This window comes from Henckelia pumila, chromosome 2 (assembly GCF_033568475.1).
Source record: "Henckelia pumila isolate YLH828 chromosome 2, ASM3356847v2, whole genome shotgun sequence".
NCBI classification, from domain to species: Eukaryota; Viridiplantae; Streptophyta; class Magnoliopsida; order Lamiales; family Gesneriaceae; genus Henckelia; species Henckelia pumila.
The window spans coordinates 100,403,614-100,426,788 of record NC_133121.1 but is presented as its reverse complement, the minus strand read 5'-3'; the positions used below and the strand labels follow the sequence as shown (position 1 = coordinate 100,426,788).

The window sequence follows — 23,175 nt, the reverse complement described above, 5'->3', positions numbered from 1 at the left end:
ACTTAACATATATTAAATTGGTCAATCAATATTGTTCAATAATACTACCATTTTGTTATTTTCAAATTAATTATTTTTTGATTTTTTTTTATTTAACTTAACATATATTAAATTGGTCAATCAATATTGTTCAATAATACTACCATTTTGTTATTTTCAAATTAATTATTTTTCTTAAATCTAAAACTATTAAATTTCAGATAAAAATATAACCGGATTTTAAAACATGGATACAAGTAGAAATTGCAAGACTAAAAAAAACTATTTTAGGAAATTTTTGTTACAAAATATCGATAAAAGTGATATGATGAGGTTACTATTGTGATTTTAAACAAAATTCCACTAAATCAATTAGAAGTTAATTAACATACGATCTTCAGCTATAATATATAGAGAGAAGATTTAATTTTGTATTTCTCGGTTATAATATCTCTTAGTAAAAAGCTTTTAAAGATCGTCATAACCGGATTAATTGGTTCACAAAAAAAAATATTTCATGCTACCTATAAGGACACTACTCCCATGATAGATCTGAAAGTAATCACTCATCAATACATGCGAGGTCCACTAAAAAATAGTGAACCTCATATCTATTTTCTACTATAAAAGTATGAATAGGGGACAAAGTTTTTGTATTGTGTATTTATTACATTGTTCAAAAAATATGAATGATTGATATTAATTGCATGGGCATGAGTGAAAAAAATTGTGTAAAATTTAGTATCAAATTTGGGATATGAAATTTGTAGAAATCAATGTGTTGCTTATTCATTTAATTGATACATTTATTTATTTATTTATTTTACCCATTGAATACAACATTTTAGTGGTTGTCATCATATTTCTAAATTCATTTTTTAAAAATAATAATGAGAAGAAAATTATAAAATAATGCCTTTCTACTATCTATTTTTTCTTATAAACTATTTTTGAATTTTATAAATGAATGATTATTATTTTTTGTCTTGAAAAATCTATTTCTACTATATCTACTATAAAAGTATGAACAGATGGCAAAGTTTTTTAAATTGTGTATTTACTACATTGTCCAAAAAATATGAATGATTGATATTAATTGCATGGGCATGAATGGAAAAATGGTGTAAAATTTATGGTCAAATTTGGGATATGGAATTTGTAGAAATCAATGTGTTGCTTATTCATTTAATTGGTGCATTTATTTATTTATTTTACCCATTGAATACAACATTTTAATGGTTGTCATCATATTCCTAAATTCATTCTTACAAAAATAATAATGAGAATAAATTATAAAATAATGTCTTTCTACTATCTATTTTTTCTTACAAAATATTTTTTAATTTTATAAATGAATCATTAGTACTATCACAATAAAAATAACTGATCATTAAAAATTTATAAGAAATATTTACACTTGAACAAAATTTATGTTTAATATAATATATGGATATAAAAAATCACCATAAATATTATGAAGAATAAGTTTCATAATTTAATATGCTAATAAAAACATGTTATATTAGAAAAAAATAAAAAATAATATAATATTTTTTGAACTCTTTAAACACCAGTATTTTTATAACCGGACCAGTGATCGAACGGTCTACCTAAAAACAAAAGGTCCAACTGATCGGATCGTTTTAACCGGACGATCGAATCGAAAAACCGTTTATATAAATTAATATAATAAATAATATATTTTGAATTTTAAAAACGAAAAAATTATATAAATAGACAAAAAAATAAATATACTTAACATAGTTTGAAAGCTAAATAAATATGTAAATATATTCAAAATATCAATTTTAGTTATAAATTATTTAAATCATAATTTTTTAATTTTTTAAAAAATAATAATTATTAAAATAATTTTTTAAATGAAGTAAAAATTCTAAATAATAATGTATATATATATAAATATTAAATTTAAAGTTTTAAAAATAAAAAAATTTAAATTTTCAAAAAAAATAAAAAAAATTTGAAAAACCGATTGAATCGGTTTTCGGTTCTTGACCGGTCCTACCGTTTCTTGACCGGTTATGACCGGTTGGACCGATTTTTCGATTATTGGAGGCATTTCGGACCGGAGAACCGACCGGTTCCCGATCGAACCGGCTGGTCCGGTTTCAAAAACATGGACAACATTTTAATTGGTTTTTCAAATATCATATATCATTTATAAAGTTAATCATATACTATTAAAATATAAGTGGAATCAAGGATTAAATTATTTTCATATAATTTCTTTGTTATTAAAAATATATTGTGTTAATTTGCCACTTATTTAACTATAAAAATTCAACTTCAATGAATTGATTTGAATTATTTTATGAATTTAAGAAAACAAAATTTAAAACACATGAGTATACATCAAAGTGGTTTATTTTAAAAAAATTCTAATAGAAAATAAAATTTGGTTACGACATACTTATAAAAAAATTAAAAACAATGATACGTAAAAATTGAATATATATTTGATAATAAAAATACATTAGAGATATAAATTTTTATTGAAACATAATTCTTAGGAAAATCGAAAAACAATTAACATAAAAATATTAGATGTTGGAAAATAAAATATGCATTTTTTAAAATTATTCAAGATAATATATATTTATTTTAACTTAAGTGTAAATAGAATGACTAATTTTTTCAATATGAATTTTTATTATGCCATAAGATTGTATATTCTTTCGATTAATTGTATGGAAATTTTCTACATAATGCTTTAAAAATCTAAAAATTGATATATATAAAGTGAATATATGTTTGAAAATAATAAAAAAATATTTTCACTGAAACTATAAAAAAAATCACGTATATTTAATGATATCTTTAAAAGTGTGAATAAAAGAAAAATTTAATTGAAGAAGTAATTTTTTGTCGATAAATAATTGCATAAATATTTGGTGAAAAATGAGTGTAAAAAATTAAGGCAAAATAAAATATAAAATTTATAGTTAATTTGAAATTTTAAAAAATTAAATATTATAAATTACATTCATCAATATAAATAAATCAGCGATGATTATGGAAAAATAAAGAAAAAATTTCAATTTTGGTACGTTTATTTTTTCACATTATGATTTTGGCTCTATATTTTCATATGAGATAATTGCATACATACTCTTGTGACATCCCAAGATTACTAAAAACCCCTTGTGAAAAACGAATTATCTATTAACTCCTTGTATTTTCAAATCTTGAGCACATATATCCCATGTTTTCGAATTTGAGCATTCATCCCGTTATCCGTACGTGTTTTCATGGGTGTTTATGTTCAAAATTTAAAAACACAAGGACTTTAACAGTTATAAATGAAAATTTTAAAAGTAAAGTATTTAAAGGTAAGTCATCGATTTCTTTTTTTTTATTATTACTATACATACATATTATTTATGTAACCTTACATAAAATATGGAATAAAATGACAAAAATGTTAATTCGCAATTTTAAAATTATGTTTTTGTATTTACATTTTAAAATATGTAATAATAGATAAGTTAATTCCTTTTTTTCTCATAGATGTTCATAAAATACATTGATGCCTAATTACACTAAAAATATATAAATGAAAAATTAAAAAGATAAAATATTTAAAGTTAAGTCATCGAAATCTTTTTTCATTGAATTATTTTTTTTATTATCATCAAATAAAAAAATTAAATATAGTAATAGTTGTTCAATGGGTCAACCGACCCACTAACTACAATTAAGTTATAGTCATAAATGTATATAACAGAAATGTATTTATATTTAATAGATAGAAATATATATTTACTCTTATGTCCTAGCTAAAATTGGACTATTTACTTTTATATCTCTATATATATATTTATGTAACCTTACATAAAATGTGGAATAGAAGAACAAAATTGTCAATTCACAATTGTAAAACTTTGTCTTTTTATTCACTCTTTTAGACGAGTGTTTGATTTAAAAAACGAGTTAATTATAGAGTATGTGCTGTTGTATAAAGTTTCTCTATAATAAAATATCATTTCATCGTATTATATATTGCAGATAACCCAATACTAATCAATATAATTTTCTATTCATATTTGACCAAATATAAGTAAATTTAATTGAATATTAATTGTGAAATGCAAATATTTAATTATTAATATAATATTTGATTGAATTGACTAAAAACAATTCTGATGCCACGTGCGTAGCACGTGTTTTTTTCACAGTGTATTGATAAATGCCAATCATTAGATGTATATCAATGCAGTGCCCTTATAGGTAGCATCTAACTAGTCGGTTCACAATATGTTTCTTAATGATGAATTATAAGGTTAATTAATTTATTTTTACAAACCTTGTCATATTTATGTAACATGTTGATAGATCCATATACGTACATGTTTCTTTAATTTGTACGTTTGTGCTGTTTAAGAAAATGACATAAACAAGTTGGAAGCGAAATAAAATTTTTGATGCGTAAGTCTAATAATGCAATGCTATCCCAGTCCAATGCTTTTTTTATTTTTATTTATTTATTTAAAAATTTTGTGGTTCAAGTTTTGTAAAGTTGATTCCCTAAGCAGTCAACATTATCGTTTATGGAAAGACCGTGGATTGTGAGATGCGAAACACAAAATATAACGTTTGATGATTTCACATGTTCTAATGAAAAACTCATCTAAAGTGACCGAATCGAGTTGCACTGTTGAATAGCAGTTTGAGTAGAATTTTATGAAAAACTTGCTAGACTTACACGGTGATCAACTTTATTACGTGTTTAACCAAAAGTTATAGCTGATAATAATATTAAAACTCATATCTTGTAAACCAAAAAACAACTCAATCACTACAATTTAGCATCAACCATTATTAAACTCCAACAATCCTCCCTCTATAATTGCACTATTTGTAATCAATGCTAATCGAGGTTGTTACCTTGACACCATACCAATCACAGGATAAAGATACAACTGATGATAACAATGCAACTCTAATCTTTTTAACCTGTACAACATCCCAAACACCAAGATTCAGTATTGTTCTAACAAGAAAAATAATTGCATCCCAACTCATCAAGCACTATTATGTTTATGTGAAAATAACTTCAATCTAATAATTCATAATTGTTAAAATACATAAATGTAAATAAAATACTACTGAGAGTAATAAATAAAAATAAAAATGACTCGAGTCCTACTCGAATAGGACTAAATCAAGACATGCCCATTTGCAATCATATTCGGGATGGCTTAGCAACAGAGATGTAAGTAAAATCAAGTGTATCAGAAAAGTTCAAACCTGGGTAAATTCATTGGTTGAATCCAAAGATCTTGAATAACTATTGAATTGTCTGGTTTATTTATGCCTTCAGGAGGAAAAGAGAGAGACCAAAAATATCAGTCAGTAAAATGTTTACTGAAATAATTTTCACCTACTTTCAACTCAGAAGTTATCTTTTGCGGTCTCTGCAGTATTCACTTCCACATTGACATTTAAATGCCTTGATAGGATGGTTATGATCATCAAAGTCAATTCCATAATCCTGCAGATTGTACATGATAATGTTCATACATAGAGGGGAATGAAGATATCTTGAAAAGCGAATGAAAAATTACGATACAGTGACATAAAGCCAGTGAATCAGTTAATATACATGGTCAAGAATCGTGGATCCAAGAATCCAATCCAGGGGGCAATGCATGAGAAGGATTGATGTAATGTATTTATAGAGTGAAGCTTATTGATGCAGGTAGACTGTCGATTGCCCGACCTGATGAAAAATTATAATTCATGTCCAATTTTTAAAAAGTAAAAGTTGTCTCTTAACTCTGTGTAATGTACATTCAATTCTGCAACTAAATTCCTGAGTTGCTATTGATCCATCCATGCGAAGGAACATGCAATCAATGCAGTTGCTTGTGGACGATTATAAACTTGTTATTTATGATAACAAATGAATTTGAAGTACATACAATCTCAATAATTTCTCTAGCTTCATGAAGTGCAAGTCTATCACCTCGTTTTCATGGGAATCGGCAAGCTTTAAATGAAGAACTCTTTTTAAAAAATGTTGTTAATTACTCACCCAGGTAAGCTCTTCCAGAGCATCAACTTTTCTCTTAGTGAAGAATGCAAGCTGCATGAAGAAAGCAAAAGAAGAAATATTAAACGCTTTCAGAATGTTTCACAATAATTTAAGTAGTTTGTCAATGTCACGCCCCTCGAGCAAGCGTATCCGTACGACGGACCCCTATAGCAACTATTTTGTATCCGTCCTCGCTTTGCAAAAGAGGCTAACCTAAGTTGTTAAAGAAGTCAATTGTATCTCATTATAAACTTATTTTAAATATTCAATTTTTCCCAAGTGAGACAAGGAGATTGCAATCAACCCACTTTAGAACGAGACGTCCACATTGCGGCTTGACCCTGAATCCGCTCGTTTTGGAATCAGAGATGATTCCTACAAGTTCAAGAGGTGGTTCTCGTGTATAACACTTTGCACCGTAGGCTCAAGAGGTGTCTTTTACCCACATAGCAATTTGCCAGAAAATTTGATGCTAGGTGTAAGGGCACTAATTCCCTGCCACGTGTAAATAAAAGTACATCTTTTTGTTTAAAATTCTTTCTTGATGGGTGTAATTTTACATGTGGCAGACCGTGAACGGGTTAGGGCAATGCCCTTACACCAGCATCGACCAAGCTCACTTTGACTCGCAAAGCACTTATTTCTTGGTGTTCCTGCTAGTGACTGTCTCATTCTATCACACCTCAAGCTCAGACCCGCGCAAGCCTGACTGCACAATGAGTCTCTATAGCAACTACGTATCCATTATCGCTTTATGAAAGTGGTTAAGTCAAGTTGCTACCAGCGACAACTAAGGCTTCACCCTAATCATTTTCTCTTTTTTAGTGTTGGGGCTCCAATACTCCTTGGGTGGTGAATGTGTCTGCGTCGTCTTTCTTCGCAGTCTCTGATTATTTATCTTTCCATTGATAGAAAACAATTATATCATTTTAAAGTATAACCTATTTTAAATCTTCTATTTTTCCAATGTGGGACAAGAATATTAAATTCAAAAACAAGGTAATGGCAAAAGCAAAATACATGGAGTGGTACATTCATACATGATAATAATGTCGGTCCGGAGTCTCAACTTGAACAGGAATCTCAAGCAAGTTTGAATCAAAACACCTATCATTGAGAAAATGCAAAATGAATGTGGATATAAGTTGCAATAATCACACAGATTCCCAGTTCCAATAAACTCCCGCTGCATTTCTCGTTATATACATTTTACATCACACAAATGTTTCCAACTGCCTCGTATACTAAACAATATCACATACCGTGTTTTGCATCCATACTAGCATAGTAACAAGAACAATGAGAAAAATGAAAAATTCGACAGTTCTAGATGTGTTGAAAGGGTTTGATGGTAAAAAAATACATAAATAAGATTACCGGTGATTTATGAACCTAGCAACATTTCCATAGTATGTAGCATCCAAGCAAAGGGCGTCTTCATCCTTTAAAACTCCTTCTGTAGCCCAGTCTGCATCGAGAAGTACTGGATACACATGTTTACCTTTGCCGCTGCTTTGTTTATTCCGTTCATATAATTCAATGTTCGTCAATATCTCTCCCACATACTCACAAACAAAGGCACCTTCTGGTAACTCTTCAAGTGCCCGGACACCCCAGCCTTTACCTTTGCTTGTCAAGAAGACCTAAAAAGGTAGTGGCAGTATGAGTACTTGCAACACTAGGAAAAAAATCTAGATACGTGAATCCAAAACTAAAATCTTGATAATCCCAAAAACGAACCTGTAATTTCCGTGTGATACCTCGCTGAACGACTCTATTTCCACATTCCATGTTGCAGCCACATTTTCTCCAGCATTCTTTAATGAACTTTCTCAGCAGGTGGCCTTTGCATTTTTTGGGCCTATTGGCATTCTTGGCCCTCTCCAAGGGGCAATCCTGGCAGAAAAAGAGGTGGTGATTTTGAGGTTCTTGGTTCATGGAAATACAAGATCTTAAGAACTTTTGATTTAGCAGTCCTTCCGGGGTATAAGCAAATTCTCCTCCAGTGTCACCAGCACATGCACAAGGTATGGAAGACGAAAGACAGTCCCCTGAACAGCTTGGACAGCAGTCATCATTGGCAACACGAGCTAATGACACATGAACATATGCAGATTGATAAATAATGTTCTCAGGGATATAAACAAAACTTGTCGGTTCCTCATTGCCAATATCATCATATAGAGCTATTTCTGTTTTCTCAGTGCCTTTCGTTATGTCAAGGACTTTAAGAACCTTCCTTTTCTTGCCACCATAATCCACAGGCCGCGGCCGTGAAGAATGACTGGAAGAGCAACTCGACCTTTTCCCCATATTCCTTTCAGGACAATCAGTTTCTACAATTTCTTTGTGTCCAGGTAATTTGTTTTTGTGAATTCCATCAAGAGAATCAGCTCCTATTTCCAAATAACTCTCACAAATTTCATTCAATAACTTCTCCAGGGAAAATTTAGGCTCAACAGTTTTGCATAATTTCTCATATTTGCTCTCTACAAAACTCAGAAGTTCATCTGAATTTGGACTGCGAAAGTTATATAGTCCTCTGATATGGTCACATTTTAAAGATAGATGCACATGTCCACATGATGATGAAGCAATATCATGAGTGGCTTGAAAATTAGTCTCATGACTATTTGGTGTACATGACCCGTTGGTTATCTTTCCCTTGTGAGAATGCTGCAATACCTCGATTAGACCTGCAAGACAAATTCATATTACAAAATTGTGATAAGTTGCTTATAAAGATTAAAACAATTGCAAATTACCAAATACGAAAAGTAATAGAATGGCAAAGATTATGAATTCCCGTAGTATTCATAGCTCATGGAATAGATCTGTCGAATCTTTACCACAAAACTTATTCAATAATCTTGACTGAAATTTCACTTGATTTCATGGCATTACCGGTAATACAATCAATTCATTTAGGCATGCTGCACAACGACTTGCAGCAGTCCGTACGATCAATACTTTTTTTTCCGATTTGTTGGTAGCTTGCCCTATAAATTCATGAAAATCAAGAAAAACGCAAAATTTAAGTCCATTATGCCGCCATACCCCTGCCATACCTTGACTAACATTTGACTCAGTCCCAGAATATCTTGGAGGGTAATCAATGGGCTGCTTTTCCCTTGGCACTATTGAATTTTTAGTTTCACGAGCACGCTTTATGTCTTGCTTCCTAGGATGTAAACCAGGATTTCTAGCTGTTTGGTTGGCATCATGAGCACTAGATGCACCCTCAGCATATGAATTTTTTTTAACACCAGCTGACTCTACTTGAATGAGATTCTTGCTTTTGTTCCTGATTGATTCATAACATACAGGATGATAATCAGAGTCGCTGCCAGGATCTTTTGAAAAGGCGTTTATCCCACCAGAACTAGAACCTTTTCGGATTTCACCTTCAAAATTCATAATACTTTTGCCATGGTTCAGATCAGATGAAAATTGATCCTCTGGAAGTCCTATATGGTGTTTCTTACATGGAGGCTTAACTTCATCTTTGATCATTAGACCTTCTTGCTCTGCCTTTATCTAGCAAAAAAAAACTATTAATATGATTCACACAGACAAGTGGCATCATTTTATTAAAAAAATAGATATCCAACATCTTAAATGTTGTAATTCACTTAGTGTTGTTACCTAGAGAATGATGATTTCTAGACTAAAATTTGAATGGAAATGCAGAACAGATGTCTGGAAGAAGTGGAGAATTAAAAACCTTATCATCAGCGAATTCAAAGATAGCATCAGCCAGGGTACGGTAATTGTCTTCTTCAATAAGCACCCAGTTTTTGTTGTACAACTTCAATAGTTTCTTGAGGACTGGTTTTACAGTTTCTGCTGATAAGCCCAAGCTCTTCATCGCACAAAAGGCCTTTGCAATCCTTTCTTCCAGTTCTGGTGCCATTGAATATCCAAAACCTCAATGGGTTTGCAAGATTATTACCAATTAATGAGCTACTGTCCACTGATTTAGCAATTCAAATCAAATAGTTGTCATGCCTGTGAGAAAGAGGACAGAGGGAAGACAGACAATCAAACAATATACTCATATATAAGAAAACAACCAAAAATTGTATGCATTTCAATGAAGACGGTACACAATTGAAATCCAGTGCTCGAAAATACGTGTTGAGTCTTTAGATAGTGGACATACTGCTACAATAGAATGCTGCATGGCACAAGATTTACAAATCTCAGCCAAGCATGTTACGACGTCTACAATCTACAATCTGTGTAATATTCCTTGATTTATACCAAGCTATACTTGTGAAATATACACTGAGATATATATGATCGAAAATTTTCCTAAAAATTAAATGACAATAAATCATATAAAAGGTAAATCATGATCTTAACAGTTCCGGATTTGATTTGTGAATATACTCTTTAACTTCTGACAACATGCATCTTCAACAACTTATCACATCAGAGTAGTTCCTTAGGAACTTTTTAGATCACTTCACAGTCTCAGTTTTTCATAAAAAATGTAGCCTCTGATGTAAATGTAGACTCTAGAGATACCACAAAGTGCTTAATCTGAACAAAACACTTCCAAAGTACAACCAAATTCAAAATAAATAATGTATAAATGTTCCATGCATTGATGCACTATCCTGGAGGAAGTTTTATCTACTGTCAATATGCTAATGACATTCTATTTTCACCACTGCAGAGGTTCCGAGTACGGTTGAATCTTGAACCCGAAATTTAATATATAGAAAGTAAATAGCACCATATATGTCCTCAATGGATCAAAATGTGACAAAATAATCCGCAAGGAAATAGTGTATTTATCGCGAAATAATAGAATGACATAATCCAATTTAGGTGCTTGCTTCACCATCCAAACAGTTGTTTGTTAAACCTTGTGCAAAGCATTACCTCACGTGACCTAGTTCTCTCTTCGAAATCAACCACACTGTAAAGTATCACACAAATGAAAGACTAATCCCGAAAGAAATTTCCGCACATTTGGGAACTTCAACGCAAATAAGCACGTAAACCAGGGCTAAATAAACTTGAAATAAGCCCTTCTTTTATTTATACATTTTGGGAAGAGAAATAAGCCTCTTTTTTCACACACACACACACGGTCATACACACAGAGTGCGTATCAATCGATTGCATGGTAAAACAAAGAAAAAGGAAGTAAAGTATTATCACGATTCACGATCCCGTAGATGAAAGGACTCGAGTAGTCATGAATATATCAGGGCCATAAAAAAAAACAAGAACCCTTTTCATCAGATTCCTGAAACTCCACTTACATTGCAAAAAACACCAGAAAAGATCAAACTTCACGGTCCTTACGAGCGTAAAACTTAACGCTGCAACCAGAGAGCGCCCCCACATGCATTGCAGGGAGTGACTTGTGAAGATAACAAACGGAACATGTCAAAACGCGTTCATAGGAAAAATGCGAGTGGAAATTAAACTATAACATGGGATCGGACCACTTTCATGTGGACCGCATGATCCTATGGAAGACCTAGGATGGAACAGAGCAAGCCGTAGAATACTATACTGAAATAGTGAATACATTTCCCAGAAGAAATTAAAGAATTCGACCTGAATTGGACAAAAGGAGATGCAGAGGTAATATGTTGCAGGATGGCGTGAGAGATTGCGACTATTGTTGACTGTGGAATGTGAATAATTTCTCGAAAACTGGAATCCGTGGGCTGCAAGCAGCAAAAACCCGACTTAGAGAGAGGATTTTGTGAAATGTAAGTGGGTAATACTCAAATCATTCATCCAAAGGTTTATATGATGATAAATCATTGTATGATTTCTACCACAAAGATGACGAGTCTAGAGGTAAATACGAGAGTATCATATTATTCGAGCTCGGCTCGATTTTAATTTTTTATGTTCCAGCTTGATTCGAAATCAATCGATTATTAATTTTCACTTACAAAAATATCGAGTATGGTCGAAAGTAGTTTTAGGGTTTAATATTTATATGGACAAAAATATCATTAAATCATCGGGGCGCTTGATAAGAGGTCAGTAGTTCAATTTCTCATACCAATATCTTTTTAGACTAGTCTGTCGCACGTGGTGGATTAACACCACCCACACGACATGTAAGACCTTAATCGACATAAAGATCCAGAGCGCATCCAAATGTTTGGAAAATAAGAGAAATTAGCCCGAAACGTATCTAACACGCCGACCAATAGTGCATTACAGTTTCGGTGTAAATGAATCGACCCAGATCGATAAATATTTGATTCGTATTCGAACTTATCGAACTCTAACCGAACCCTAACATGTTTGAACTTTTGTTCAAGCCGAACTCGAACCAAAATTATTTTGTTCGATAGTTAGCGAGTCAATCACGTGTCTTAACATTTTATTAATATAATATAATGATATAATAAGTATATATACATTTCGAACCACTCGTGCTTTCAGAGGAAGTTCTCAGACCTTAGTATACGAGGAAAATTTCGAACAATTCATGAATAGATTCGAATATCGATGATATCTATCTAAGATATGGTAATTAAATTTGGAGATATTTATCATCTTAATATCGATAATATTCTCGATTCAATTCTCAAATATGATGAACTTTATCTAAGATATGGAAATCAAATCTGGAGATATTTATCATCTTAATCTCGATAATATTCTTGATTTAATTCTTTTAAATACGAGATCATGTATCGCATATTTATCTTTCCATATATACAAGGAATCTCTCCCTTAGACATCATCTTTTGTTTTGCCAAAATTGTCCTTATGTGATATAGATATTACACTTTTGTTTTCTTTTATTTTTTTTTAATTTCGATATTTCAAATTACAGATTAGTCCCTAATTAATTTTTAAAACTATAATATTGCTCATATATATTTGAATATAAATCAAATTAATTACAAAGATATTATACAAGCACACAATGTGTGCACCAATATACTAGTCTTAATAAAATATGTAGATCACATATAAATTATTTTATGGTCTTGATAAAATAATTCACACAAAAACTTTCATGGTTCAATTTGTAATATGGATCTGATCCTATCCGCCACGCATAACAAAATATTAATTTTTATACTAAAAGTCATAATTTTCACTCTAAATATGAACATGATCAACTGATCATGTCAAGATATAAATTCCTCATATTGTCTCAGAAACACCCCATATTGTAACATAGAGATGAGATAGTGAATATCACCCTCGATATTAAAATTTTGTTTATAGATCTTTTTTTAATTAATAAAAAATAGAGTTTGATAAATTTCATTAAATCGCCCCCTCATTTCTCGATCTCGACCATCTTAACAAAACCCTAATCAAAGTTGGCACCATGGACAGTAGTAACAAAGGACCTAGCTAGCCCACAGGGGCATAGACGAGTTTCTAAGGCCTGAGGTGACGTGAGAAGAAATTCTCCAACGTTGCAGGTTCGATCCTCGTGTGAAGCATATTTCCTGCTGAAATATTGTGAGGTATGCTTTGAGGGTTGACCATGTTGCTCCCTCCCTCAAGTCCATGCCGCTTGTGCACATCACTCGATTTAACCATGTATGAGCCAATGTGTCTCTAACTCATATATATAAGATGGGGGTCAACCCTTTTAAAAGAAAGGACCTAGCTAGTAAAATAAAATGTAATTAATATACACTGGAGATTAATATTACTATAGCATAGAATAGGGCGAGGAAAAACATTAATCAAAATCATAGCATGAGATAAGCTTTGTGAACTGCCATTTTACGTGATCATTATTTAATTGCCTTAGGAGATATATATTATTATTATTATTATTATTATTATTATTATTATTATTATTATTATTATTGTTGTTGTTGTTGTTCTTGTTGTTGTTGTTGTGTTGTTGTGATGGTAATAATTATTGTTGTTGTTGTTGTTGTTATTATTATTATTATTATTATTATTATTATTATTATTATTATTATTATTATTATTATTATTATTGTGTGTGTCTGACCAAGAGTTCACCTACTCCATCAACTTGGACACTTTTTTAGGAGCAACAGACTTATTATTATTATTATTATTATTATTATTATTATTATTATTATTATTATTATTATTATTATTATTATTATTATTATTATTATTATTATTCCACCTGTGCGATGCACATAGTGTTATTTTTGTGTAATTTAAAGTAAATTAGTAAATATGATTGCTTGAATAAATAATTAAATAAAAATAAATTACGGTTAAGTTTTGATTAAATAATTTGAAATATATGGATTTAAATGTATATTCACTATTTAGATAATTTTTTTAAAAAAATCAAATTTATCTTGATATTACAATTGAGTTAATCACAAAGTATTTCAAATATTTAGACTATTGCAATCGATTTAAATTTATCGTGGCTGGAGGGTGCTTATAAGCTGTCAAAATAAATTGTTTTACATCTTATACATTTTTTTTCATCCTTAATTTTATAGAAATATTTTATTTTAATATTTGACTTTCTCATATTATTCTTTATTTTGTTCAATACCCTCCACCCATTTTTCACATTAATCAAAATTTTCAGAATTTTAGAATTCAAAATTTTCAAACACTCGTACTTCGTAACTCTGGATATAGCTATGTAGATTTTTTTATGCATAGTTTGTTCATAATGTTTTTAATTACTTAGTGGTTTTAATTTTGACACACATTTAAGAAAAAAATCATTATATATTGGTTATAATTATTTCTTATAAATTATTTTTTTCCTCCATATTAAGTTTTGAAATCTCAAAAAAAATTGTGGATTTTTTATTTTGTTTTGATTTGTTGTGAAAAAATATTCAAATATTCTTTCAAATATTATAAATTTAAATTTTTTTTTATTTTTGTAAGAGATTTATTTATTCAATAATTATATTTAATCACTTGTATTATATAAAAATTTATAAGAGTTTATTTATCTAATATTAATAAAATACTCGTATTTTATTAAAAAAATTGAAAAGAGAAAGATGTTAATTGTTAAAATAAAATTTTTTAACTTTTAAAATTAAAATAAAAAGATAGAAAAATAAAATATAAACAATTACTAATAATATAGATCACATAATAGTTTGATAAGATAAATGACAATAAAATCCATATAGCTAGTATAAAATGTTATTTATATTAAATTTAATAGAAATTAATATGAAAATATAAATTTAAATAAACAAAAAAATATATTATGATAATGACAAACAATTATAATCTACTTTTGGTCAGAAAAATGTTATGTTTTTATTTATAGAAGACTTTTGTTTATATATATATATATATATATATAAATATATAGATATATAAATATATAGATAATGCTAAAATTACAAAAAATATCTTGTGCAATGATATTTACAACAATAATATTTTTAAATTTTGCTATTTTATATCGAGATTTTATATTTAATGTATCGTGAGATTTTGATACATTAAATTCTTATATTGAATTTTATGTGTTATAAAAGTTGATACACAAATTTCATTGTACATGTAGCATCACTCATTTTGAAATGCATAGATAGAAAAATAACCAACGTTCAAAACAAAAATTAATTTTGTTTGATCACTATAAAATATACTTTATATTTTTTAAAAATTAAATCGAATTTCTATCTATATTCTAAATTTTTTTTAGATGAAATAGTTTATCAGTTATAATATCATCTTAATTTTTGAATATTCAATATCATCTCTATCTAATATCTATAACTTTAAATTGAATATTATCTTTTTTTTAAAATTTTTAAGGTATCTTTTCTATTTTTGGAAATATTTTTGGGCGGAAAAACTCTTTTTCTTTCTATTTTTGGTGACTTTCTTGTTTTTATATATAGATTATTATTATTATTATTATTATTATTATTATTATTATTATTATTATTATTATTATTTGTTGGGATCGGTTCAGAGGGTAGAGGGGGGGTGAATACACTCTGAAACTTTTCTTCTTCTTCTTCAAAATGATCAAGTGAGGTTTAGTTCACTTAATCTGTTTTCTCAACTTCTAAAACGGTTTGAACAACTTAAATAGTGCGGAAATAGTTCAGAGGTTTTAGTGATGCAAAGTTTATAATGCAATGTATGAGCAGAATGTAAGATAAATAGCAGTAAAGACTAAGGCACGATTTATGGAAGTTCGAAGGCTTAATCCTTCTACGTCTCCCCTTCTTCCACTTAGGAAGGAATTCACTAGAAGACTTTGGTTATTACAATGTCTTGTAATACACCCACTTCAGACTTAGGACTTATCCAATGCCTAATCCGAAACTCCTAGATTTACACAGATAAGATTCTCAGTTCTTATCAGACTGGTGGAAGCTTTCAGAGTAGCTTCAATTCTCTTCAACAATGAGTATAGTTGAGTTGAGCTTCTCAAACTGCAGAGCGGTCGAGAGGCTTGAAAACCCTAGGATGATCCTTGACGATCAGATATGTGAACTGTAGGCGAGGATTTATTTGAGCAGCAAATGAATGATCTTGTAAGTGTGCTCAAGTATATCAGATGAGGACTTCTGATATTATTCAAGTGATTGAGTTGATTGAGATTTTTCTGAATTGCTTGTCTCTCTTTGTTGTCTGTTGTCTCACTTCTTGAGCAATCTTCCCTTTATATAGGTCAATCATCAACGTCTTTATTTTGAACGTTCTGATGCTGCATTGAATGCACATTTAATGCTCATAAATGCATTGATGATTCTGCATGAAGATCGTACACTGCAGACAACTTCCAGGGTCCAAAACTGGAATAAACGGTCGAATGCTTTATCTGTAGTCATTCTGTGTTTTTGCCATTTTGGTGCAACCTGTTGTCTCGATTGCAGGAGTCAACATATCTTCTGACACGCCGGTTCTGCTTTTAATAAAAGATCTTGCAAAGAACATCTTGTCACAGGTACTTGTCTTGAGATATCCTGATAAGCAATTGGCATTCTACCTGTAGAGATATTTGTCCTCTGCTGGTTTGAATAACCAGTCGATAAGCTTGTGACTTCAACCGGTCGAGAGACAAAGGCGGTTGACAAGCTTCCGGTAGATAGATTTATCCTCTGCTGGTTTTGATAGCCAGTCGATAGGCTTGTGACTTCAGCCGGTCGAGAGCAAAGGCGGTTGACAAGCTTCCGGTAGAAGTTGTAGTAGATTCCTGAAATACAATGGTTGGCAGCACATTCCTATACAATGAGTTGTTGTTTGTTATCACCAAAATATCGGATTCAACAATTTCCCCCTTTTTGGTGATGACAAAACTTAAGTGCTCCAAGAACAATATGAAAGCATTAAAATGAACTTCATTGAGAGAATGAATTTCATTAAGTACAATAAGCATTTTTATTACACCTACAGAAAAAAAAAGATGCAGCTGCGATAAGTAAAGAAGAGATAAGTTGTTCATCTTTTGAACCAACTGGCTCCTCCTGACCTATCGCCTTCTCTTCTTCTTCTGTCGGCTTCTTCTTTTCTTCTGGACTCTTCTTCACGTCTTCTTGACTCTGCTGCTCTACGTTGCTCTTCTTCCCCCTTTTTGGCATCACCTTGGTTGAGTCGAAGGATGACCTCAGTGAGTTGAGTGCCAAGGCAGGCTTGCATAGTGTCTATTTTTGCATCGATTTGAGCAAGTAGAGTGGCTTGCATAGTGTCCATCCGATCATTCAACTGCTTATGAAGGCGGTTTTCGGATCGGATAACTTGTTCGGAGACGGTAGAGAGCGTGTTGATTTGAGTGCGATGATGATTAGTGATCTCTGTGGACAGACGAGCAAGGTCTCGAGACACGGTCTCGAAATGCCGAATCATCGTCTGGCGTGAATTATCGACCGATAAAGATGAGTTTGTTATGTCTTGAGAGAAGGACCTAACCGTTTGCATGAGCTCATGAAGCCGATTTATCAAGGTATGATCTAGAGCTGCGGCCATGGTTTCAATTAAAGAATCATCAGTCTGAAGCATTTGCCCTTCTGGGTCATTTCTTGGTGAAACCGGGCTAGACTCACGATGATGTGGTGCGGGTGAACTGGCTGGAGAGCTACCCGATGGACCTTCCAATAATGGTACAGTTGGAGATGTAATAGTTTCGACTGCAGCCAATATGGTTGGTGGAGTACCAGGATCAGCACTTGGTTCATCCATAATGAGATCTTCCATAAACTTTTCAGTAGATGGAGACGGTTGAAGTGCTGGATCAGCATCAGTCACTTGCTGTTCTGGAGATGCAGGTGATACAATAGTGCTTGATATCTCCGTTGGGGGCACTGTTGCTTCACTACTGCAAGGAGCCTCTGTCACAGAGGTGACAGGTATCTCTTGTGCAACCACTTCTAAAACATCTTGTGAATGACCGGGAGAAGTGTGAGCGGTCGTCACTGGAGAGGAGTGAGCAATCACAACTGCTTCCGGTTGAGTAACTGCTTGGACTGCGGTTGAGGAGGGGTCGACCGATGAAGATGCTGCCACACTCGATCTTAGAGCAGATGATTGAAAGAGGTCAGCAGTGATGAGATCGGTCAGAATCCCATCTGAAGAAGGGAGAGCATCGACGTCTTCTTCACCCTGATCTTGAGTGAGAAAGGTTTTCATCATCACTTGTGCTTCCAGCACATAAGCTTGTAAACAGGCTGCTGAAGCTGGTGTTTTGACATTGTTGAGAGCTTGGAAGTGCTGAAGTAGTTGAGTGATTTGACGTAGACTATCCTGTAGTCCAGTCAAAATCACAAAGTCATCGGCAGCGGTAGGACTCTTGGATTTGAAATTCTTGACACGCTCATTAATTAGCAGAGATAGCAGGCTTCCTCGAAGCTTCAAGTCTATGAGATGTCTTCTTCCCAGAGCCTCCACGATGTCTTCAGTATCAGCAAATAGAAGCATCTTCTGCTCAATGACGTTTAGAGATTTCCATTTAGGAAATATTTGAGCGAGTGTCAAGTGAGTGCGGGAGTGATGCCATCTGTCAAAACGTTGTAGATGACGCTTGACAGTACGGAGCACGTGAGAGATGATCATATTGAGTTCTATCGTAGCTGCTGGTTGAGCCTTGGGTGTGTAGATCATCACACCTTTCCCTTTGTCTTTGGGATCAGCTAGAGTGACCTCAGGAGCTGATGAGGCACCTTCCCGGATTATCACACCCTTTGAAGGACGAGGAGCAGTAGAAGCAACAACGGTAGTAGTCTCGACCGTTGGCAGGGTAGGAGCAAGTCCAGAAAGAGACTTTAGCTTCTTGTGCTGCCTCTTCTTCTCGCCTGCAGGCGTGGATGACACAGCTGCTTTGGAGACCGAAGGGGATGACTTGCTGAAAGCTTGAATCAGTGGAACATTCTCACGTGATTCATCTTCAGAGTCAGATTCGATGATCAGTTGACGCTTGGCAGACTTTTTGGTATGGACTGGTTTGGCCACGACCGGAACCGTTGAAAGCGGTTGAGGGATAGCAATAACCTTTGCGGTTGAGGGCAAGGTGTCGACCGCAGTCTCTTTCTTGTTCAGGAATTTGAGAATCGTAGACTTGTTGAGCCATTTGGTGGGATGCAGAGGCTCAGTCTTGGAAAAGTCCACTCCAAGGACGCCCAAGATGTGGCAGATTTGCAAAGCAAATCCCTCGGATTGCCCTTTGCCCCTGATCATTTCACATAGAATATTGAACAGAATGTCTGACCAGTTTATGTTGATCTTGGAGGCAATACAAGCCATGTATTGAAATTTCTCCAGCGTCACCTTGTCGTAAGATCCAGCCTTGGCCAGAAGATTCTTGGCCACGATATTAGTCAGTAGCCTGAATGGAGCTTTGAGAGATGTCTTCTGGGCCGGCAGTTTGATCGGAGCATCAGTAGTTGAGAACTCCTTCAACCAATAAGAGCAGTTACCATCTGGAAGATCCGTGCATTTTGTCAAACCCCTGGAGGGCAGATCAAATGTGCTGGCGAAGAACTTCTGATTGAAGGAGTAGACCTCTGTCTTGATCAAGCATTTGATAGTCCCATGCTCGATTTGAGCGGTTGCGAAGAACTCCTTCAAAACAGGCAAATCGCAGATGGCGCTGCATTCCAGAAATTTCTTCAGTCCAGAGGCTTCAAGCATGGTGAAGACCTCAGATATTCCTGCGTTGTTTGCCTTAACAACGGAATCAAAGTTGATTGCGAGGCAAGTCTTCTGGATCGACATGATAGCTGTAGATAAGAACTCGAGCAGAGAGTAAGCAAAATCTATAGAGTAATTCGATGATGCGTTTAATACAATATGAAAGCTTTTAGCAAAGGTGAAAGATTGATATATGAGTGTAAAGAAGTATATATAGGAACCTATGGGCCATAGGGTGACGTCATGAAAAGTATTTTTGAAATTCAAAAAGTTTTGAAGAGCATAATCACGGCGCCCAATTAATGTCATTTGGTTCAAAGCACCAAGCTGCTAGTACGAAGCCTGTCAGAGACTAGTTAAAGGCGGATGATATGCCAATATTTATGGCAACGTAACAGCTAATATATTAATGTCATATTGACAATCATTCCCCCTAAACACATGCATACTAACTTAAATCTACTAAGCCAAGAATATTTCGAAAATATGAAAACTTAGCGTCCGGTAGAGGCTTGGTGAATATGTCTGCTGCTTGCTGATCGGTAGAGATGTATTCCAGCCTGATTTCCTTCTTCAAGACATGATCTCGGATAAAGTGATGCCTGACATCAATGTGCTTTGTCCTAGAGTGCATCACTGGATTGTGAGTGATGGCTATGGCACTTGTATTGTCACAGTAGATCGGAGCTTCACTCGACCGAATCCCATAATCATTAAGCTGCTGTTGAATCCAGAGTATTTGAGCACAACAGCTGCCAGCAGCAAGGTATTCTGCTTCGGCGGTCGAGGTAGCAATTGATGTCTGCTTCTTACTTGACCACGAAATTAGTCTATCTCCAAGGAATTGACATGTGCCACTTGTACTTTTGCGATCAATTCTACAACCTGCATAATCTGCATCTGAATAGCCAATAAGATTGAGATTTGAATCTTTGGGATACCAAAGACCCACATTAGTAGATCCTTTAATATATTTAAGTATTCGTTTGGTAGCAATGAAATGAGATTGCTTAGGTGCAGCTTGAAATCTAGCACATAAACAAACTGAATACATGATATCCGGTCAACTGGCAGTCAAATAGAGCAGTGAACCAATAAGGCCTCGATACATGGTTACCTCGACCGGAATTCCCCCTTCATCTTTATCAAGCTTAATTGATGTACTCATGGGGGTAGATACAGTTGAGCATTGTTCCATTCCAAACTTCTTTACCAATTCCTTGGCATACTTGGACTGATTGATGAATATTCCAGTTTCAAGTTGCTTCACTTGAAGTCCAAGAAAGAAGTTTAGCTCGCCCATCATGCTCATTTCAAACTTCTCCTTCATCAGTTTAGAGAACTTTGAGCACAACTTGGGGTTAGTTGACCCAAATATAATGTCATCAACATAAATTTGTACTAGTAACACATGATCACCTTTTACAAATTTAAACAGGGTCTTATCGACCGTTCCAATTTGGAAATCATGTTTCAGTAAAAATTTTAGTAATGTGTCATACCAAGCACGCGGTGCTTGTTTTAATCCATAGAGAGCTTTGTCAAGTTTATAGATATATTGAGGATGAGTAGGATTGACAAAACCTGGTGGTTGTTCAACGTACACCTCTTCTTGAAGTAGACCATTGAGGAATGCAGACTTCACATCCATTTGATAAACTTTAAAATTCTTGAAGGCTGCATAAGCAAGAAAGATGCGGATTGCTTCTAGTCTTGCAACTGGCGCGAAGGATTCCTCAAAGTCTATGCCTTCTTCTTGTCTGAATCCTTGAGCAACAAGTCGAGCTTTGTTACGCACAACAGTGCCATGTTCATCGAGCTTGTTACGAAACACCCATCTAGTTCCAATCACATTTTGATTTTTCGGTCGAGGAACTAGATGCCAAACATTGTTGCGGGTGAATTGATTCAACTCTTCTTGCATAGCTTCAATCCAGCTGGCATCTGATAGAGCTTCATCTATTTTCTTGGGCTCTACCTGAGATATGAAAGCTGCATGCAAGAATTCATTAATCATTTGACCACGTGTTTTTCGAGGAGCAGAAGGGTCACCTATGACCAACCCAGGTGGATGATCTTTGTTCCACCTAAAATAATTCCCTAAAGGGTTGTCATCAATTGGTTGATGAACGTCCTCGTTTACTGGATCATCATTGGCTGGAGGATTGTTATCAACCGGTGGATCCACTTTTGGCCTTGTTTGATCACACCCGGTAGAGGGAACTGGATCATCCTTCTTTGGAGGATATAGATCACTGTCACTCTCTTCCTGTAGATTTGTGTTTTCCAGTCTATGACTCAGATCATTTATGCTCCCTTGAGTTTGTTCTGTACAAAGAGTAGATTCATCAAAAACAACATGAATGGTTTCCTCGACCGTTAGTGATCTTTGATTGAACACTCGATAAGCTCTGCTAACGGCTGAGTAACTAATAAAAGTTCCTTCGTCTGCTTTGGCATCGAAGGCTGTCAAATGGTTTTTGCCATTGTTGTGGATAAAGCATTTGCACCCAAAAATTTTGAAGTATGAAATATCAGGTTTTGTGCCATTCCAGATCTCATATGGAGTTTTGTTAAATCGTTTATTAATCATAGATCTGTTTTGAGTATAGCAAGCTGTGTTAACTGCTTCTGCCCAAAGCCTTTGAGAAACATTTGAATCAGCAATCATAGTTCTGGCTGCTTCTTTTAAAGTACGGTTCCTTCTTTCAGCCACCCCATTTTGCTGTGGGGATCTAGCAGCTGACAACTCATGCTTGATTTCCTGATCATCTAGATAAGTCATAAGAGTGGTGTTTAAAAATTCAGTCCCTCTATCACTCCTGATTCTATCTATCACAGTAGATTGTTCATTTTGCAAGCGTTTAAAAAGCTTAATCAGGTGAGGTGCAGTTTGATCTTTTGAAGAGAGAAAGATGACCCAAGTAAATCGAGAAAAGTCATCAATAACAACAAGAGCATATCTCATTCCCCCTATGCTTCTTACTGGTATAGGACCAAATAGGTCCATGTGAAGTAAGTCTAAACATTTGGAAGAAGACATACACCCTTTATTTTTAAAGGTTGCTCTCACC

At 33.4% G+C, this 23,175-nt stretch overlaps 1 protein-coding gene across 4 annotated transcripts; it reads right to left on the bottom strand.

Moving 5' to 3' along the window:
• Positions 1-4,699: 4,699 nt before the first annotated feature.
• LOC140881081 (probable inactive histone-lysine N-methyltransferase SUVR2) lies at positions 4,700-11,763 on the bottom strand. Of its 4 annotated transcripts, XM_073286099.1 has the most exons (10): positions 11,612-11,763; positions 11,311-11,411; positions 9,759-10,042; positions 9,103-9,571; positions 7,775-8,730; positions 7,412-7,677; positions 7,075-7,141; positions 6,035-6,085; positions 5,248-5,491; positions 4,700-4,953 (listed from the first exon to the last, which is right to left on the bottom strand). In XM_073286099.1, the coding sequence occupies exons 3-9, from the start codon at positions 9,945-9,947 to the stop codon at positions 5,399-5,401; spliced, it is 2,091 nt and encodes a 696-aa protein (XP_073142200.1). In that variant the 5' UTR covers positions 9,948-10,042; positions 11,311-11,411; positions 11,612-11,763; the 3' UTR covers positions 4,700-4,953; positions 5,248-5,398. The 4 variants fall into 4 exon arrangements, with proteins under 4 accessions (XP_073142200.1, XP_073142199.1, XP_073142201.1 ...); XM_073286098.1 differs by having other exon boundaries at positions 11,311-11,763; XM_073286100.1 differs by lacking the exon at positions 11,311-11,411.
• Between the last annotated feature and the right edge of the window lie 11,412 nt (positions 11,764-23,175).